The sequence below is a fragment of the Dendrobates tinctorius genome, unplaced genomic scaffold (genome assembly GCF_039654945.1).
Source record: "Dendrobates tinctorius isolate UK_male_01 unplaced genomic scaffold, ASM3965494v1 ptg000489l, whole genome shotgun sequence".
Classification (NCBI taxonomy): domain Eukaryota; kingdom Metazoa; phylum Chordata; class Amphibia; order Anura; family Dendrobatidae; genus Dendrobates; species Dendrobates tinctorius.
The window spans coordinates 1,124,356-1,143,021 of record NW_027362150.1 but is presented as its reverse complement, the minus strand read 5'-3'; the positions used below and the strand labels follow the sequence as shown (position 1 = coordinate 1,143,021).

Below are 18,666 nucleotides of genomic sequence, written 5' to 3'. Positions count from 1 at the left end.
TCGATGGCACAGCTGCCTGTGACCAAAGTGACGAGAGGATAATGGAGATTTTGAATCTCTGCGTACACTTTTGGACACTGGACACTTGTGGATTGTGTGCGGCCCACTGATATCTGAGCGCTATGTGACAGGCTCGATGGCACAGCTGCCTGTGACCAAAGTGACGAGAGGATAATGGAGATTTTGAATCTCTGCGTACACTTTTGGACACTGGACACTTGTGGATTGTGTGCGGCCCACTGATATCTGAGCGCTATGTGACACGCTCGATGGCACAGCTGCCTGTGACCAAAGTGACGAGAGGATAATGGAGATTTTGAATCTCTGCGTACACTTTTGGACACTGGACACTTGTGGATTGTGTGCGGCCCACTGATATCTGAGCGCTATGTGACACGCTCGATGGCACAGCTGCCTGTGACCAAAGTGACAAGAGGATAATGGAGATTTTGAATCTCTGCGTACACTTGTGGACAGTGGACACTTGTGGATTGTGTGCGGCCCACTGATATCTGAGCGCTATGTGACACGCTCGATGGCACAGCTGCCTGTGACCAAAGTGACGAGAGGATAATGGAGATTTTGAATCTCTGCGTACACTTGTGGACAGTGGACACTTGTGGATTGTGTGCGGCCCACTGATATCTGAGCGCTATGTGACACGCTCGATGGCACAGCTGCCTGTGACCAAAGTGACGAGAGGATAATGGAGATTTTGAATCTCTGCACACACTTTTGGACACTGGACACTTGTGGATTGTGTGCGGCCCACTGATATCTGAGCGCTATGTGACACGCTCGATGGCACAGCTGCCTGTGACCAAAGTGACGAGAGGATAATGGAGATTTTGAATCTCTGCGTACACTTGTGGACAGTGGACACTTGTGGATTGTGTGCGGCCCACTGATATCTGAGCGCTATGTGACACGCTCGATGGCACAGCTGCCTGTGACCAAAGTGACGAGAGGATAATGGAGATTTTGAATCTCTGCGTACACTTTTGGACACTGGACACTTGTGGATTGTGTGCGGCCCACTGATATCTGAGCGCTATGTGACACGCTCGATGGCACAGCTGCCTGTGACCAAAGTGACGAGAGGATAATGGAGATTTTGAATCTCTGCGTACACTTTTGGACACTGGACACTTGTGGATTGTGTGCGGCCCACTGATATCTGAGCGCTATGTGACAGGCTCGATGGCACAGCTGCCTGTGACCAAAGTGACGAGAGGATAATGGAGATTTTGAATCTCTGCGTACACTTTTGGACACTGGACACTTGTGGATTGTGTGAGGCCCACTGATATCTGAGCGCTATGTGACACGCTCGATGGCACAGCTGCCTGTGACCAAAGTGACGAGAGGATAATGGAGATTTTGAATCTCTGCGTACACTTTTGGACACTGGACACTTGTGGATTGTGTGCGGCCCACTGATATCTGAGCGCTATGTGACACGCTCGATGGCACAGCTGCCTGTGACCAAAGTAACGAGAGGATAAGGGAGATTGGATTGCTTTTAAAAAAGCAGTTTGCGGAGCAGTGGGTAAACAGCAATGCCAGCGTGTCAGGAAGCCTTAAAAAGCAGCCCAACAACCAACACCACTGATACACCACAATATAGCCTCCCCTTGCACTGCACACACAGTGACTTGTGTGTTGTGCAGGCCAAATCGCTAGCAGCAGAAGCAGTTTTTTTGTCTTCTTCCCTGCCTAACGCTCTCCCTACAGAATCAGCAGCAACCTCTCCCTATACTAAGATCGGCAGAAGTAAGATGGCGGTCGGCGTGCACGCCCTTTTATACCCCCTGTGACGCCCACCAAAGCAAGCCAATCACTTGCATGCCCTTCTGAAAGATGGTGGTGACCCGTGCCTATGTCATCACGTTGCCCACAGTGTCCGTGGATCCTGATTGGCTGAAAAAGAGCGCAAAACAAACTTTTGAAACGCGACTTTGGCGCGTAAGTCGCCGACCTCGTGGCCGACCTCATCCTAGGGTCGGGTTTCGTTTCATGAAACCCGACTTTGCCAAAAGTCGGCGACTTTTGAATTTTTTCGACCCGTTTCGCTCAACTCTATTGGAGAGTGAATGTGTACACGTCACCTCACCCTATATACTGAGATGTGGGGTACATGTTTTTTCTATTAGTCACCTACTGACTAACCTTCAGGGGGTGAATTATGGGTATAGTTTTACATTTGGAATTAATAAAGTTTAGTTTTATCCTTTTGTCAGCAAACATGAGGAATGACAAGAGACAACCCATTTAAGAAGATTTAATTTTGGGTAAAACTATTCCAACATTATGAATATAAAAAAGTCTTCTCCCCTATGTGACGTCTCTGATGTTTATTAACAGTTGATTTCCAAGTGAAATATTTCCCACGTTAAGAAAATGAAAATGGCTTCTCCCCTGTGTGACTGCTCTGATGTCTAACAAGATTCCCTTTATGGTTGAAACATTTTGCACATTCTGAACATGAAAAAGGCATCTCCGCTGTGTGAGTTCTATGGTGTTCATCAAGACTCCCTTTCTGGTTAAAACATTTCCCACATTCTGAAAATGAAAAAAGTTTCTTCCCTGTGTGAGTTCTATGGTGCCTAACAAGATGATGTTTCAGTTTAAAACATTTCCCACATTCTGAACACGAAAAAGGTTTCTCCCCTGTGTGAGTTCTGTGGTGACCAATAAGATGTTCTTTCATGTTAAAACATTTCCCACATTCTGAACAGGAAAAAGGCTTCTCCCCCGTCTGAGTTCTATGGTGATTAACCAATTGTGATTTCCGGTTAAAACATTTCCCACATTCTGAACAGGAAAAAGGCTTCTCCCCTGTGTGAGTTCTCTGATGTCTAACAAGAATCGCTTTCTGGCTAAAACATTTCCCACATTCCGAACAGGAAAAAGGCTTCTCCCCTGTGTGAGTTCTTTGGTGCCTAACCAATTCTGATTTATCGATAAAACTTTTCTCACATTCAGAACATGAAAAAGGCTTCTCCACTGTGTGAGTTCTCTGGTGAGTAACAAAATTAGATTTCTTGTTAAAACACTTCCTACATTCTGAACAGGAAAAAGGCTTCTCCCGTGTGTGAGTTCTTTGGTGCCTAACCAATTCTGATTTATCGATAAAACATTTCCCACATTCTGAACATGAAAAAGGCTTCTCCCCTGTGTGAGATCTATAGTGAGTAACAAAACGTGATTTCCATGTAAAACATTTCCCACATTCTGAACATGAAAATGACTTTTTTGCTTTAGGAGCAGTTTGTTTTTTAATGTCTCTTTTGTGACTTTGATTTTCCATAGTAGTCAGTAATGAATCAGAAGATGGGACCTGTTTCATAGGATCAGATGACAGATCTTTGCTGTGAATGGATGATGATATATCTGGAGTAATAGCAATCACTTCAGTTGTATCTTGTAGGATCTCAAGATCATCAGATTTAAAAATTGAAGATGTCAGCTGTCCCTCTGATCTCCTGGTACAGTCATCTGCTAAGATAAAAAAACATTTTTTTAAATAAAATATCCTTGAGTTTTATATTTTTGAACATTTCTACTTAAACTGTACATAAAAATGGCAAGCTATGTAAAAGCTTTAATTATTTACCAAGACAATGACAGTTCACAGTCTAATAGAAAACCTTGTTGGATGAGCCAGTAGTGTGTGGTGTTCAACTGTTTGTTCATTCGGCCTCCCAAATATCAAATATAAAGAAACCAATCAATGTTATGTAGGCGAAAATAATACCAATTCTCATCTCACAAAAAACAAGTCCCCACTCAGGTCCATCATTTGTCAATAGAAAAACAGATAAGGCAGGTTAGAGTTAATGCTATACTTAGGGTTAGTGTTAGGCTAAAGATAGGGTTTATTCTAAAGTTAGGGGTAGGGTAAAGAATTAGGCTTTTCTCAATTGTCTCCCCAATAATTTGGTCACGTCAGTCATGTCAGAGTTTTCTATTTCCGGTAAAAAAATAAAATGAAAAAAATGGCCGGTCACTATTATAGTGCAGAGGAGGCTTATGCACTTTTATGTTCTGACAGTGAAGAAAGTGCAGTGTCAGATGGCGATGTGGATTTCGAGGGCTTTAGTAGCAGTGACAGTGATAGCTCAGAAATGAGCAGTGATTCTGGTCCATCCTCACACACAAGGACCAGTACAACAAGAAGGACAAATAGCGCTTCTGGAGAAATGTCTCCAACTCAGGGAACAATGCCCAGTACTAGCGCTGTCCCTAGTGCTCGTGAATTGGCGCACACCAATGTCCAAGGGGCTTTGCCTCTTGATGTAGCATTTCCCAGATGGGAGGCTTCGGATTCGGCTACTCCATTCATCCCTAATTTTAATGCCATTCCTGGTATAAATGTGGAGGTGGAAAATTTTGGACCAATTATTTTTTTAAATTTGTTTATGACAGATAGCTTGCTAGAGGATATTGTCCTACAAATTCATATGTGTCCCAATTCATCAGCCAGAATCCACGATCCTATTATGCTAGGTCAAATTTATGGAACCAACTAATATCCTAGAAATGAAAACATTTTTAGGACTTACATTCGCTATGGGGCTTGATAAAGAAATGAGCATTCGGTCCTATTGGTCCAACCGCCCTGTTCAAGCCACCCCAATGTTTTCTGCTGTTCTTCCTAGGACCCGTTATGAAAGCTTTTCGCATGTATGAGGGGAAAGATAGCCAACTAAACCCACCAGGACGCCCTACTTATCTGGGGACATCTGGAAAAATGGTTTGGGAGCTGATAACTCCATTTTTACAAAAAGGCTACAATCTGTATGTTGACAACTACTGCACCAGTATACCCCTATTTAAAAGTCTGGTTGAACATAACATAGGGGCTTGTGGGACCATTCGCAAAAACCGTCACGGGTTTCCAAAATCATTGGTCAGCAAAAAGTTCTGAAAGGGGCAGTCAGGGGCTTTACACAATGGAGAGCTGCTTGTCCTTAAGTATAAGGATAAAAAAGATATTTTTATCCTGACCTCGATCCACACAGATGCCACAAGGGCCACTGCAGACCAACAGGGATCCACTACTCCAAAACCTGTGTCTGTCATTGACTACCACAAATATATGGGGGTGTGGACCTTACAGATCAGGTTCTACAGCCATACCAGGTATCAAGAAAATCATATATCTGGTATATAAAGTTAGTCATGTATTTGTTTTCAGGTGGCCACATATAATTCTTTTGTGTTTTTAATGGAAAAAAAAATTGTCCATTAAATGTCACCTGCTTAACCCAGCAGGAAGTACAGCGGCGTCTAAAAATCACTAAAATTGGCAAATCCCCGGGCCCGGATGGGATACACCCCCGAGTACTGCAGGAATTAAGCACAGTCATAGATAGACCATTATTTTTAATCTTTAAAGATTCCATAATAACAGGGTCTGTACCACAGGACTGGCGTATAGCAAATGTGGTGCCAATATTCAAAAAGGGGACAAAAACTGAACTTGGAAATTATAGGCCAGTGAGTTTAACCTCAACTGTGGGTAAAATCCTGGAGGGTTTTCTAAGAGTTACTATACTGGAGTATCTGGAGAAGAATAAACTTATGACCCAATATCAACATGGGTTTACAAGGGACCGTTCCTGTCAGACTAATCTGATAAGCTTTTATGAAGAGGTAAGTTCCGGACTGGACCAAGGGAATGCAGTGGACGTGGTGTACATGGACTTTTCAAAAGCTTTTGATACGGTGCCACACAAAAGGTTGATACATAAAATGAGAACAATGGGGATAGGGGAAAATATGTGTAGGTGGGTTAAGAGCTGGCTCAGGGATAGGAAACAAAGGGTGGTTATTAATGGAGCACACTCGGACTGGGTCACAGTTAGCAGTGGGGTACCACAGGGGTCAGTTTTGGGCCCGCTTCTTTTTAACATATTTATTAATGACCTTGTAAGGGGCATAGAGAGTAGAATTTCAATATTTGCAGATGACACTAAACTCTGCAGGGTAATCAATTCAGAGGAGGACAATTTTATATTACAGGAGGATTTATGTAAACTAGAAGCTTGGGCTGATAAATGGCAAATGAGCTTTAATGGGGATAAATGTAAGGTCATGCACTGGGGTAGAATGAACAAGATGTATAATTATGTGCTTAATTGTAAAACACTGGGCAAAACTGTCACTGAAAAAGACCTGGGTGTATGGGTGGACAACAAACTCACATTTAGTGGCCAGTGTCAGGCAGCTGCTGCAAAGGCAAATAAAATAATGGAATGCATTAAAAGAGGCATAGATGCTCAGGAGGAGAACATAATTTTACCTCTATATAAGTCACTAGTGCGACCACACTTAGAATACTGTGTACAGTTCTGGTTTCCGGTGTATAAGAAAGACATAGCTGAACTGGAGCGGGTGCAGAGAAGAGCGACCAAGGTTATTAGGGAACTAGGGGGTCTGCAATACCAAGACAGGTTATTACAATTGGGGTTATTTAGTTTGGAGAATTGAAGGCTTAGGGGTGATCTTATTACAATGTATAAATATATGAGGGGACAATACCAAGACCTTTCTAAAGATCTTTTTACTCTTAGACCTGTGACGGGGGGACAAGGGGGCATCCTCTACGTCTGGAGGAAAGAAGGTTTAAGCATACTCACAGACGCGGATTCTTTGCTGTAAGAGCAGTGAGACTATGGAACTCTCTGCCATATGATGTTGTAATGAGTGATTCCCTACTAAAATTTAAGAAGGGCCTGGATGCCTTTCTTGAAAAGTATAATATTATAGGGTATATACACTTAGTTTCCTTAGTGTTGCGTTGATCCAGGGAGCTAGTCTGATTGCCGTATGTGGCGTCGGGAAGGAATTTTTTTTCCCTAATGTGAAGCTTACTGTTTGCCACATGGGGTTTTTTGCCTTCCTCTGGATCAACATGTTAGGGCAAGTTAGGATAGGATGGGTTGAACTAGATGGACTTAAAGTCTCCCTTCAACCTTAATTACTATGTTACTATACAAAAAAGCCGGAAATGCAGATACTTTCCTTGATTATCAGGAAAAGGTCACTGAAAATCTTGTTTTTGAAAATTTTGTCCCCGCCAATCCTTTAGAATGTGAAGATGTAAGAAGACTCACTGAGCGACATTTTATTGCACTCATCCCAGTAACTGAGACAAGAAAGAACCCCCAGAGAAGATGTCGTGTATGTTCCTAGAGAGGAATGAGGCATGATCCCCGCTATTATTACCCACAATGACCATCACTGCCAGCCTTATGCCTCCATGACGGCTTTACAATCTTCCACACAGAACCACGTTTTCGAACTGTTTTGACATTCAAGCATTTGATTTAGTGACAGACACATTTGAGTAGAGCTGACTTAACAATTTCCGGGGGTAGGTGGGGGGAGGTCTCCAGAGACACAAGCTGGGCACAATATATTGGGCACCACAATGACATTTTTGCAATTTTTGCCCTAAAATTCTACTAGGTGTTTCTAGAAATTATCCATGTAGTGAAAATGGTCACTATATCGATAGATGAATTCCCAGAGGGGTGTCATTACAAAAATGGGGTCACTTCAGGGGGGATTCTGTTGTTCTGGTACTTATCGGCTCTCCAAAGTGCCATAAAAGCAGAATCCCCCTGAAGTGACTCCATTATGGAAATGACACCCCTCTGGGAATAGGAAATGACCCCCTTCTGTGAATTCATCTCTGGGTGTAGTGACCATTTACCTGTCTATATATTTTCCAATGTAAAATCTGGGGTTAAAACAACATTTTAGTGGTAAAAATGTAATTATTTTTTCTTCACTGCCCAATGGTATAATATTCTATGGAACAGCTGTGGTGTCAGTATGCTCACTGCACCACTAGAAGAATTCATTCAGGGAAGTATTTGGTAAAATGCAGTCACTTTTGGGGCTTATGCTGTTCTGGCACCTCAGGGGCTCTGACAATGTGACATGTCACCCACTAACAATTCCAGCAAAATCTGCTCTCCAATATGGCACTCCTTCCCTCCCGAACTCTGCCATGCGCCCAAACAGTAGTATTCTCCCACATATGGAGTATCGGCGAGCACAGGAGAAATTGCACAACAAATTGTTTGGAACAATTTCTCCTGTGGCCCTTATAAAAATGCAAAATATGGAGCTAAAAAGATTTAGAAATTTTTTTTAGTTTTTTTATTTCCACGGTTCTACGCTATAAACTTCTGTGAAGCACCTGTGGGTTCAAGATGCTCAATACACATCTAAATAAGTTCCTTAGGGGGTCTAGTTTCCAAAACGGTGTCACTTGTTGGGGGTTTCCACTGTTTAGGCACATCAGGGACTCTCCAAATGGGACATGGCTGTAATGCTGCTGCAGCGCAGTAGCGTGCATCTTCCACCAGGGGGTGATGGTGAGGGAAGCAAGGTTGCACTCATAGTGTAACAGCACCATGTGGCAGCATAGATGCCACTAGGTGACGTGAGGGTGGTCAGACAAGCTGGGTCAGGAATGCACAGGAAACGCAGTACCAGAGTAAACAGCAATACACGTGGTCAAATACAAGCCAGAGAAGTCGGAGCCAGTCGGGGGTAGAGATACCAGAGACGTGAGACAGTAAAACAGGTCAGAGGACAAGCCAGATCCGATACCAAGGTCACAGCACGAGGAGACAACACCAAGATAAGCGGGGTAGTAGGAATGAGAAGGTACGGGAACTGAGTAAACGGCCAGAGGACAAATCAGGGTGTAACGGGGTCAGTTGCTCAAACCAGGGGCCGGAAGTGTAACTGACGCTGCCTGCAGGCAGCAGCGGACTGAAATAGCCAAACATATCCCAAAACGAGGCACAGAAAGTTAACCCCCGCAAGACCAGCCTGGGGAGAGAATAACAACAAACAAACCCCGGCCTGGATCATGACAATGGCAACCGCTAATTATTGCAGCATATTTTGCCTTCCCTTCCGAGCCCTGCCGTGTGCCCAAACAGGAGATTTCCCCCACATATGGGGTATCGGCATGCTCAGCAGAAATTGCAAAACAAAATGTATTGTCCATTTTCTCCTGTTACCCTTGCGAAAGTAAAAAAAATTATGTGTAAAGGAAAATTTGTGTGAAAGTAAATGTTTATTTTTTCCTTCCACATTCCATTCATTCCTGTGAAGCACCTGAAGGGTTAATAAACTTCTTGAATGTGGTTTTGAGCACCTTGAGGGGTGCAGTTTTTAGAATGGTGTCACTTTTGGGTATTTTCTGTCATAATGACCCCCCAAACTCACTTCAAATGTGAGGTGGTCCCTAAAAAAATGGTTTTATAAATTTTGTTGTAAAAATGAGAAATCGCTGGTCAACTTTTAACCCTTATAACTTCCTAACACAAAAAAATTGTTTCCAAAATTATGCTGATGTAAAGTAGACATGTGGGAAATATTATTTATTAACCATTTGGTGTGATATGACTCTCTGATTTAAGGGCATAAAAATTAAAATTTTGAAAATTGTGAAATTTTCTAAATTTTCGCCAATTTTCCATTTTTTTGACAAATAAACGCAAGTCATATCAAACAAATTTTACCACTAACATAAAGTACAATATGTCACGAGAAAACATTCTCAGAATCACCAGGACTTGTTGAAGCTTTTTAGAGTTATGACCTCATAAAGTGACACTGATCAGAATTTAAAAAATTGGTCACAAAGGCAAAAACAGGCTCTGGCGCAAAAGGGTTAATGTTTTGTTTCACAACCTTTTGAGGCAATCACTGCGATCAAACGATTCCTGTAACTGTCAATGAGACTTATGTGGTGCTTTGATTCCATATTCATCTGTATTGGCTTATGACAGGTCGCTGACCCCTCACTGACCTGCCCCCATTATTACATAATGCATATAATAGCATTGATATTATTGTTGATAATGCCTATAATATTGTGGCTATTGTGAGACTTAGAAAAAAAATTACATCCAGCAAAATGTCACCGGCGATGGCGGCGCCTGCACAGTAGCCTCTGTCTCTTACTTATAGATGATACTACGCAGGCGCTGCCATCGCCGGTGACATTTTGCTGGATGTAATTTTTTTTCTAAGTCTCACAATAGCCACAATATTATAGGCAGTATCAACAATAATATCAATGCTATTATATGCATTATGTAATAATGGGGGCAGGTCAGTGAGGGATCAGCGACCTGTCATAAGCCAATACAGATGAATATGTAATCAGAGCACCACATAAAGCCCCGCCCACAGCCCCACCCACAGCACCGCCCCAGAGCACGAGAATCTCATTAACTGAAAACTACAAATACAGATTACACAACAGTAAACCAGAGTTGCCCTCATTTATGGTGGAGCATTGGAGCTACTATGGATCCTGAGCAGAAGATTAGAGAAAATAATATTGCTCCCCATTTCAGGAGAGATTGTGCAGTAATCTGAATTCCTTAGGATCAAAAACAATGTAATTTATGATGTGGAGTGACTCCATGACACCAGGGCTGGAGCCAACACATCTCCTGCAGGCGGGAATAAATGTATATTACAGCCATCAGCCACGCACAGCTTAGAGATCTATCATGGCACAGGCGGAATGTTTGTCCTGGAGATTATCACAATCCTCCTTGAAGTTAGTTGGTTTTAATACAAATTGAAAAGTCAGGATAAAGGGAAACTCTGCTGTTATTGGACAGAAATTCACACTTGGCCTCACTGCACATTTACTGGTGTCACTCATAAAAGGGAAGTTTGGCCAGAAAGACTGGACCTGGTCTTGTAGGGACCATGAGACATTCAGCAGCACAGAAGGCTTTAAACTAGAAGAGGGGATGGGAGGAAAAACAGCAGATAAGAACATGCAGCAGAAGGACAAACTAATCAAGGATACTAGATGTGGTAAAGAGGACCCAAGGCAGGGTACTCAGAAGGAAGCTTAGAAAAATTAAGCAAAACTTCTTTCCTGCATGCTGACCAACGCAAGAAGCCTGACCAATATGATTGAAGATCTGGAGTTGGTAATGTATGAGGAAAAATACGACATAGTAGGAATAACTGAGACATGGTTAGACGACAGCTATGACTGGGCGGCTAACTTGCAAGGATATGATTTGTTTAGAAGGGATCGTAAAAAAAGGAAAGGGGGTGGAGTCTGTCTATATATAAAGCCCACACTAAGAGAAGATATACAAGAGGGAAATGAAGAGGTGAAGTCTCTATGGGTGGAGATACAAGGAGGGAAAAGTAATAAAATCCTCATAGGGGTTTGTTATAAGCCACCAAATATAACAGAAGCCACTGAGAATGTATTATTGAAACAAATAGACAAAGCAGCAAATCCCAATGAGGTGATTATTATGGGGGACTTCAACTACCCCGACATAGACCGGGAAACTGAAACCTGCGGATCTCAGAAAGGAAACCAATTTCTGTCAGTGACCAAGGATAATTCTCTGTCATAACTTGTGCAGGGCCCAACTAGAGGGACGGCCCTTCTGGACTTAATGTTAAGCCACAGGCCAGATAGAATAACAGAAGTCCGAGTCGATGGCACCGAGGGAACAGTGACCACAATATAACACAATTCCACTTGTCCTTCAGTAAGGTGCCCTGGAAGGGGGTTACCAAAACGCTGAATTTCAGGAAAGCAAAGTTTGATCAGCTTAGAGAGGACCTTCGCCGAATTGATTGGGACAATGTCCTCAAAAATAGGAGCACAGAAAATAAATGGGAAATATTTAAATCAGTTTTACACCCCCACTGCAAGCTAGCCATACCATACAGAAATAAAAGGGCTAGGAACAGGAGAACACCAATGTGGCTAAATAAGGATGTAAAAAGGGCAATAAAGAACAAGAACAAGGCATTTAGGAAGCTAAAACAAGAAGGCAATGAAGAAGCATTAAAAAGTTATAGAGAAAAAAATAAAATGTGTAAAAGACAAATACATTTAGCAAAAGTGGAAACTGAGAGACTCATTGCTAAGGAAAGTAAAACAAACCCCAAACTATTCTTTAATTATATAAACAGTAAAAGGATTAAAATTGATGGTGTCGGCCCTTTAAAGAACAATGAGGGTGAAATCATGGAAAGCAATGTGGGAAAAGCAAATGTTTTAAATACTTTTTTCTCAACAGTGTTCACACAGGAAAAGGATTTGCCAGGGGAAATGCAGAGTGATAATGTAAACTCCCCATTAAGTATTACCTGCCTAGCCCAGGAAGAAGTGCAGAACCGCCTTAGTAAGATTAAAATTGACAAATCACCAGGCCCTGATGGCATTCACCCTCGGGTATTAAGGGAGTTAAGTAATGTGATAGACAGGCCTCTATTCCTTATATTTAAAGACTCTATAGAAACAGGGTCTGTTCCTTTTGATTGGTGGCAAGCAAATGTGGTACCAATATTCAAAAAGGGGTGTAAAAGGGAACCTGGAAACTATAGGCCGGTAAGCTTAACATCTGTTGTGGGTAAAAGTTTTGAAGGATTTCTAAGGGATACCATTATGGAATATCTCAATGTTAATAAATGTTTAACTCCATATCAACATGGATTTATGAAGGATCGCTCCTGTCAGACTAACCTGATCAGCTTCTATGAGGATGTAAGCTCTCAAATGGACCCAGGAGAATCATTGGATGTCATTTATCTCGACTTCTCTAAAGCATGTGACACTGTCCCACATAAAAGATTGGTAAGTAAGATGAGAAAGCTTGGGCTAGGGGAAAATGTGTGTAGATGGGTAGGTAGCTGGCTTAGTGATAGAAAACAAAGAGTGGTTATTAATGGGGCATACTCAGATTGGGCCAGGGTTACTAGTGGGGGACCACAGGGGTCTGTATTGGGCCCCCTACTATTTAATATGTTTATTAATGATCTAGTGGATGGCTTACACAGTAAAATATCAGTATTTGCAGATGATACAAAACTATGTAAGGTAGTTAACACAAAGGAGGACAGTTTGCAACTACAGACAGATTTGAGTAAATTTGAGAATTGGGCTGAAAAATGGCAAATGAGGTTTAACACAGATAAGTGTAAGGTTATGCACATGGGAAGGAGAAACAGATGCTACAGTTACTTACTAAATGGGAAACTGCTGGGGAAATCAGACATGGAAAAAGACTTAGGCATCTTAGTCAATAAGAAGCTAAACTGGAGTGCCCAGTGTCAGGCAGCTGCCACCAAAGCAAATAGTGTCATGGGATGCATTAGAAGAGGTCTGGGGCACGAGATGAAAACATAATTCTCCCTCTGTACAAATCACTCGTCAGACCACACTTGGAGTATTGTGTGCAATTTTGGATGCCGGTGCTCAAGAAAGGCATTACTGAACTTGAAAGGGTTCAAAGGTGGGCTACTAAAATGATAAATGGAGTTTGTTCACTACAATACCCAGAAAGGTTATCAAAATTAGGTCTATTTACTCTAGAAAAGAGAAGACTTAGGGGAGACTTAATACATATGTACAAGTATATCAGAGGGCAATACAGAGATCTCTCCAATGAACTGTTTGTACCAAGGACTGTGACAAGAACAAGGGGGCATTCTCTTCGTTTGGAGGAAAGACAATTTCTGCACCAGCATAGAAGAGGGTTCTTCATGGTAAGAGCAGTGAGGCTCTGGAATTCTCTTCCTGAGGAAGTGGTGATGGCCAACTCACTGAATGAATTTAAGAAAGGAATGGAGGCTTTTCTTGTGAGTAACAGTATAGAAGGTTACGAATAATATAATATTATAGGTAGATGGTTGACCCAGCTTTGGGGAAGGAATTTTTTTCCCTATGGAGAAAATTGGCTTCTACTCTGTGGGTTTTTTGCCTTCCCCAGGATCAACAATACAGAACAGCTGCACTAAAAATAGGCTGAACTAGATGGACATAAGGTCTTCCTTCAGCCTTCAAAACTATGTTATGTTATGTTACTATGTTACCAAGACAATGAGACTTTACAGTCTAATAGAAAACCTTGTTGGATGAACCAGTAGTGTGTGGTGTTCCACTGTTGGTTCATTCTGCCTCCCAAATATCGAATAAAAAGAAACCAATCAATGTTATGCAGGTGAAAATAATACCAATTCTCATCTCACAAAAAACAAGACCTCACTCAGGTCCATCATCTGTCAATGGAATAACAGAGGTTCCCGCACTATTAGTGGCTCAAAGGCTGTTGAAAAGCAACAAGGTTTCTATAAACCAATCCAGCAAAATCCGCTCTCACTTCGGAGTCTTGCAGTGTGCGCAAACAACATTTAGGATCCCTGTATTTAGCAATATTATAGTGAGAAGAACCCACTTAATTTGCGGTGTCTCCTGGAGCACAATCTGGGCACTATGTGCTGGGTAAGAAAATGGCAAATGTGTAATTTTCACTCTCCAACATCCACTGTGTGTTAGTTTCCGGAAAGTTGCTGTGGAGTCAAAATATTCACTGCTCCTACACACGTGGTCAAAATTGTTGGTACCCCTCATTTAATGACAGGATAACCCACAATGGTCACAGAAATAACTTTAATCTGACAAAAGTAGTAATAAATCAAAAATCTATGAAAATTAGCAAATGAAAGTCAGACATTGCTTTTCAGCCATGCTTCCACAGAATTTAAAGTAAAACTCATGAAATAGGCCTGGACAAAAATGATGGTTCCCTTAACTAAAATATTTTGTTGCACAACCTTTTGAGGCACTTACTGCAATCAAACGATTTCTGTAACTGTCTATGAGACTTCTGCACCTCTCGACAGGTATTTTGGCCCACTCCTCAAGAGCAAACTGCTCCAGTTCTTGAAAGTTGCCTTTTCCAGATGGCATGTTTCAGCTCTTTCCAAAGATGCTCAATAGGATTTAGGTCAGGGCTCATAGAAGGCCACTTCAGAATAGTCCAATGTTTTCCTCTCAGCCATTCTTGCATGTTTTTAGCTGTGTATTGCATGTCATTATCCTGGTGCAAGACCCATGACCTGCGACTGAGACCAAGCTTTCTGACATTGGGCAGCACATTTCTCTCTAGTAGAATCCCTTGATAGTCTTGAGATTTCATTGTACCCTGCACAGATTCTAGACACCCTGTGCCAGATGCAGCAAAGCAGCCCAAGAACATAACAGTAGGAACAGTGTTGATTTTGTGATATGCTTCATTTTTCCATCTGAGAACATAGAGCTGATGTGCCTTGCCAGAAAGTTCCATTTTTGTCTCATCTGTCCATAGGACATTATGTGAAGCTTTGTAGCTTGTCAACATGTAGTTTGGCAAATTCCAGTCTGTTTTTTTATGATTATTTTTCAACAATGGTGTCCTCCTTGGTCGTCTCCCATGAAGTCCACTTTGGCTCATACAACGACGGATGGTGCGATCTGACACCGATGTTCCTTGAGCTTAAACTTCACCTATAATCTGTTTAGAAGTTTTTCTGGGCACTTTTGTTACCATTCATATTATCCATCTCTTTGATTTGTCATCAATTTTCCTCATATGGTCATGTCCAGGGAGGTTGGCTACAGTCCCATGGATATTAAATTTCTGAATAATATGTGCAACTTTAGTCACAAGAACATGAAGCTGCTTGGAGATGGTCTTATAACATTTACCTGTAACATGTTTGTCTATAACTTTCTTTCTAATCTCCTGAGACATCTCTTTCCTTCGCTTCCTCTGGTCCATGTTGAGTGTGATACACACCATGTCACCACACAGCACAGTGAGTATCTGTAGCCTCTATACAGGCCACTCACTGATTCCAGGATTGTAGACACCTGTGATGCAAAGTAGTGGACACACCGCGATTTACACATTCTGTGGAAGCTTGATTGAAAAGCAATGTCTGACTTTCATTTGCTCATTTTCATCGATTTTTTATTTATTATTACTTTTGCATTACTTTTGTCAGATTCAAGCTATTTCTGTGACCACTGTGGATTTTTCTGTCATTAACAGAGGGGTACCAACAATTTTGACCACGTGTGTATAGATTATAACCCTCAGTGAATTAATTAATTACATGGAATCACTTTATGGGGATTTCGACTATTCTGGTTTTGTGTGATTTAGTTATATTAGGGCTTCTGCATATGGTGTGTCCAATCTCATCTGGGATCTGTTCCTGCTGTCCAGCTGGAGTAATCTGCTCCCTACTTCAGCCAATTGGAAAGTACCACACCCTACTAAAGCGCAAAGCACATGGCCGGAATCTGCCAGATACAGCGCTGTTCTCCTCTGGTTCTGTCCTCTGTGCTCAGCTTGCGGCTTGTGTATTTGCTTCCTGCTGTGACCGTGGCCCATTTACTGACTACTCTTGTGTCTTCTGATTCTGTATTCTGTCCTTCTGGTTCTGACCCAGATACCTGACTATTCTTCTTGCCATCTAACACCACAGAATAGCAGGTAACACCATGGTCCAAGCCTAGGGGTCCCAGTGTAAGTCCAGATCCATGTAAGGGTATTGAAGGACGATGAGCAAGGCAATCCTTGGGATATGGAAAGCAGAGAAGATAGAGCCAAGCATGTTCATGGTGGACATTTTTTGAGCTGCCAGGTGACCATGAACAGTGCTCCCAATACATTGTGTCTGCAAACTATTCCAGCTAGATCTGCATTCAAATAGCTAAATGGCGCTCCTTCCCTTCTGAACACTGCCATGTGCCCAGACAGTAGTGTACAACCGTATATAGGGTATAGTGCGAAGCTGGAAAATAATTTGTAAGATCCATTTGTTTTCTATTATCCTCTGTGAATAATTTATCACCACATAAAGTGACACACGTCAGATATTAATAATGGGGCCTGATTAAGAACACAAAACTGGCTGCAGGAAGAGGTTAAATCAGAGGATTTTGGACACTACAGTAATCAAACACTGTGACTATACACAATAACATCTACTGAAATGATCAAACTCCACAGTCTCCATCAGTAATAAATGAGTAGCTAGTGGTGAAACCTCTCTGGGGTAATTAGAGTATGGGGCTCGGTGACCTCACAATCTAAACTATCGTAAGGTCCAATATTTTCTGTCAGATGAGTTTCATGGAGAAATATTACACATTTATAGAGAACTGTGTATAATAGTGCAGAGCTGAGAAGTCTTAAAGGGAACCTGTCAGGAGGATTGTGCTCAGTAACCTACAGACACTGTCAGGTCGGCGCCGTTATACTGATTACAATGATACCTGGTGATGAAATCCGTCTTGTGGTTGTTGTTTAATCTGTATTTGTAGTTTTCAGTTAATGAGATTCTCGTACTCTGGGGCGGGGCTGTGGGCGGCATGTGGGCAGGGCTGTGGGTGGGGCTGTGGGCGGGGCTTTATGTGGTGCTCTGATTACATATTCATCTGTATTGGCTTATGACAGGTCACTGATCCCTCACTGACTTGCCCCCATTATTACATAATGCATATAATAGCATTTATATTATTGTTGATAATGCCTATAATATTGTGGCTATTGTGAGGCTTAGAAAAAAATTACATCCAGCAAACGACACCAGTGGCGCCTGCGCAGTAGCCTCTATCTCTTACTTATAGATACTACTGCGCAGGCGCCGCCATCGCTGGTGACATTTTGCTGGATGTAATACAGATGAATATGTAATCAGAGCACCACATAAAGCACATATTTTTCTACAAGTGATTTTCTATCTTCTCAGCACACTCTACGTACGCTGTCATTTGGCTTTATAGTTACAGATCTGGGCAGGTAACGATCAGTGTCTCCTAATGTGAAGTAGAGAATGGCTACTGAAATCAATTATTAAACCTTATATAAGTCAGTTCAGATATGGTGTACCAAGATGGCGTCTGTGTCTTCAGACAACACCCTGGAAGGAATCCTTGGAATGCAGAAGCTGAGATACTGGATACCATATATGGAAGTGAAGCTGAAATGGACCTATCATAGACTGACACTGGCTACTCAGAAGATTGTGTGACACCCATTTCCTGTCTCTCTGTCTTGAGAATAAACTTCAGTTGTGTGCAAGCCTTTGCTGAGAAAGGAGTAGACATCTAACTCTGTGCTCAGTGTGACTCTTTAAGCGCGCACTCGGCCTATATTGGGTCAGGTACGAGCAATCATACAGATCTTGCCTTAAGGGATCACCCTCACACTAATCCCAGGGGGTAGGTGGATCCTCCAGGTTGTAAGTTCTATAGAAAAGGGCTTTCAATGCCCAAAGTCATTTGAACAGTTTTGGGTGGAGGAGAATGTTGTGGTCTAGAGGCAAAATGGTGACCATGGTAATACGGCCGGACTACACCACTGATAAAGCAGCCACAGTCGGTGACTGAGAGGAATCTGTGACTTCTCTGCATTCAGTGGTTACTACTCACCTGGGTAGTCATATGTGGGAATCTCCTCTTTACACCACTCATCACCCCTCACATATGTCTCTGTAGGATTAATATGGGTCAGATCTTCACCCTGAAACTAATATTGTGAAAGTCACTGACAGATGGAGAAGTCCCATCTATGATCAGCTCTAATCCTGCCATCTCCACCGTTCTCATTACACAAGTATAAAACATATAATACTGGTGGATAAAACAAGACTGAGCACAAGACCTTCACAGCCGTCTACACATCATAGGGGAGATCTCCTGACACCTTCTCTCCATCTACCTGATGATCCTGAGGAGCACTGGGATCTTCTTGGTTACAGTCCTGTGGAAGAAGAGGACGGGGACATCTCTCTGGTGTTGTC

The 18,666-nt window shown here is 42.2% G+C and overlaps 1 protein-coding gene across 1 annotated transcript in view; it reads right to left on the bottom strand.

Moving 5' to 3' along the window:
- Nucleotides 1-2,266: 2,266 nt before the first annotated feature.
- The window catches only part of LOC141078001 (uncharacterized), an 81,889-nt gene continuing 65,489 nt past the window's right edge, over nt 2,267-18,666 (bottom strand). Inside the window, exon 5 of the mRNA XM_073564792.1 lies at nt 2,267-3,498. Coding sequence (XP_073420893.1) covers nt 2,393-3,498 — 1,106 coding nt within the window. The 3' untranslated portion in view covers nt 2,267-2,392. The remainder of the gene's footprint in view (nt 3,499-18,666) is intronic.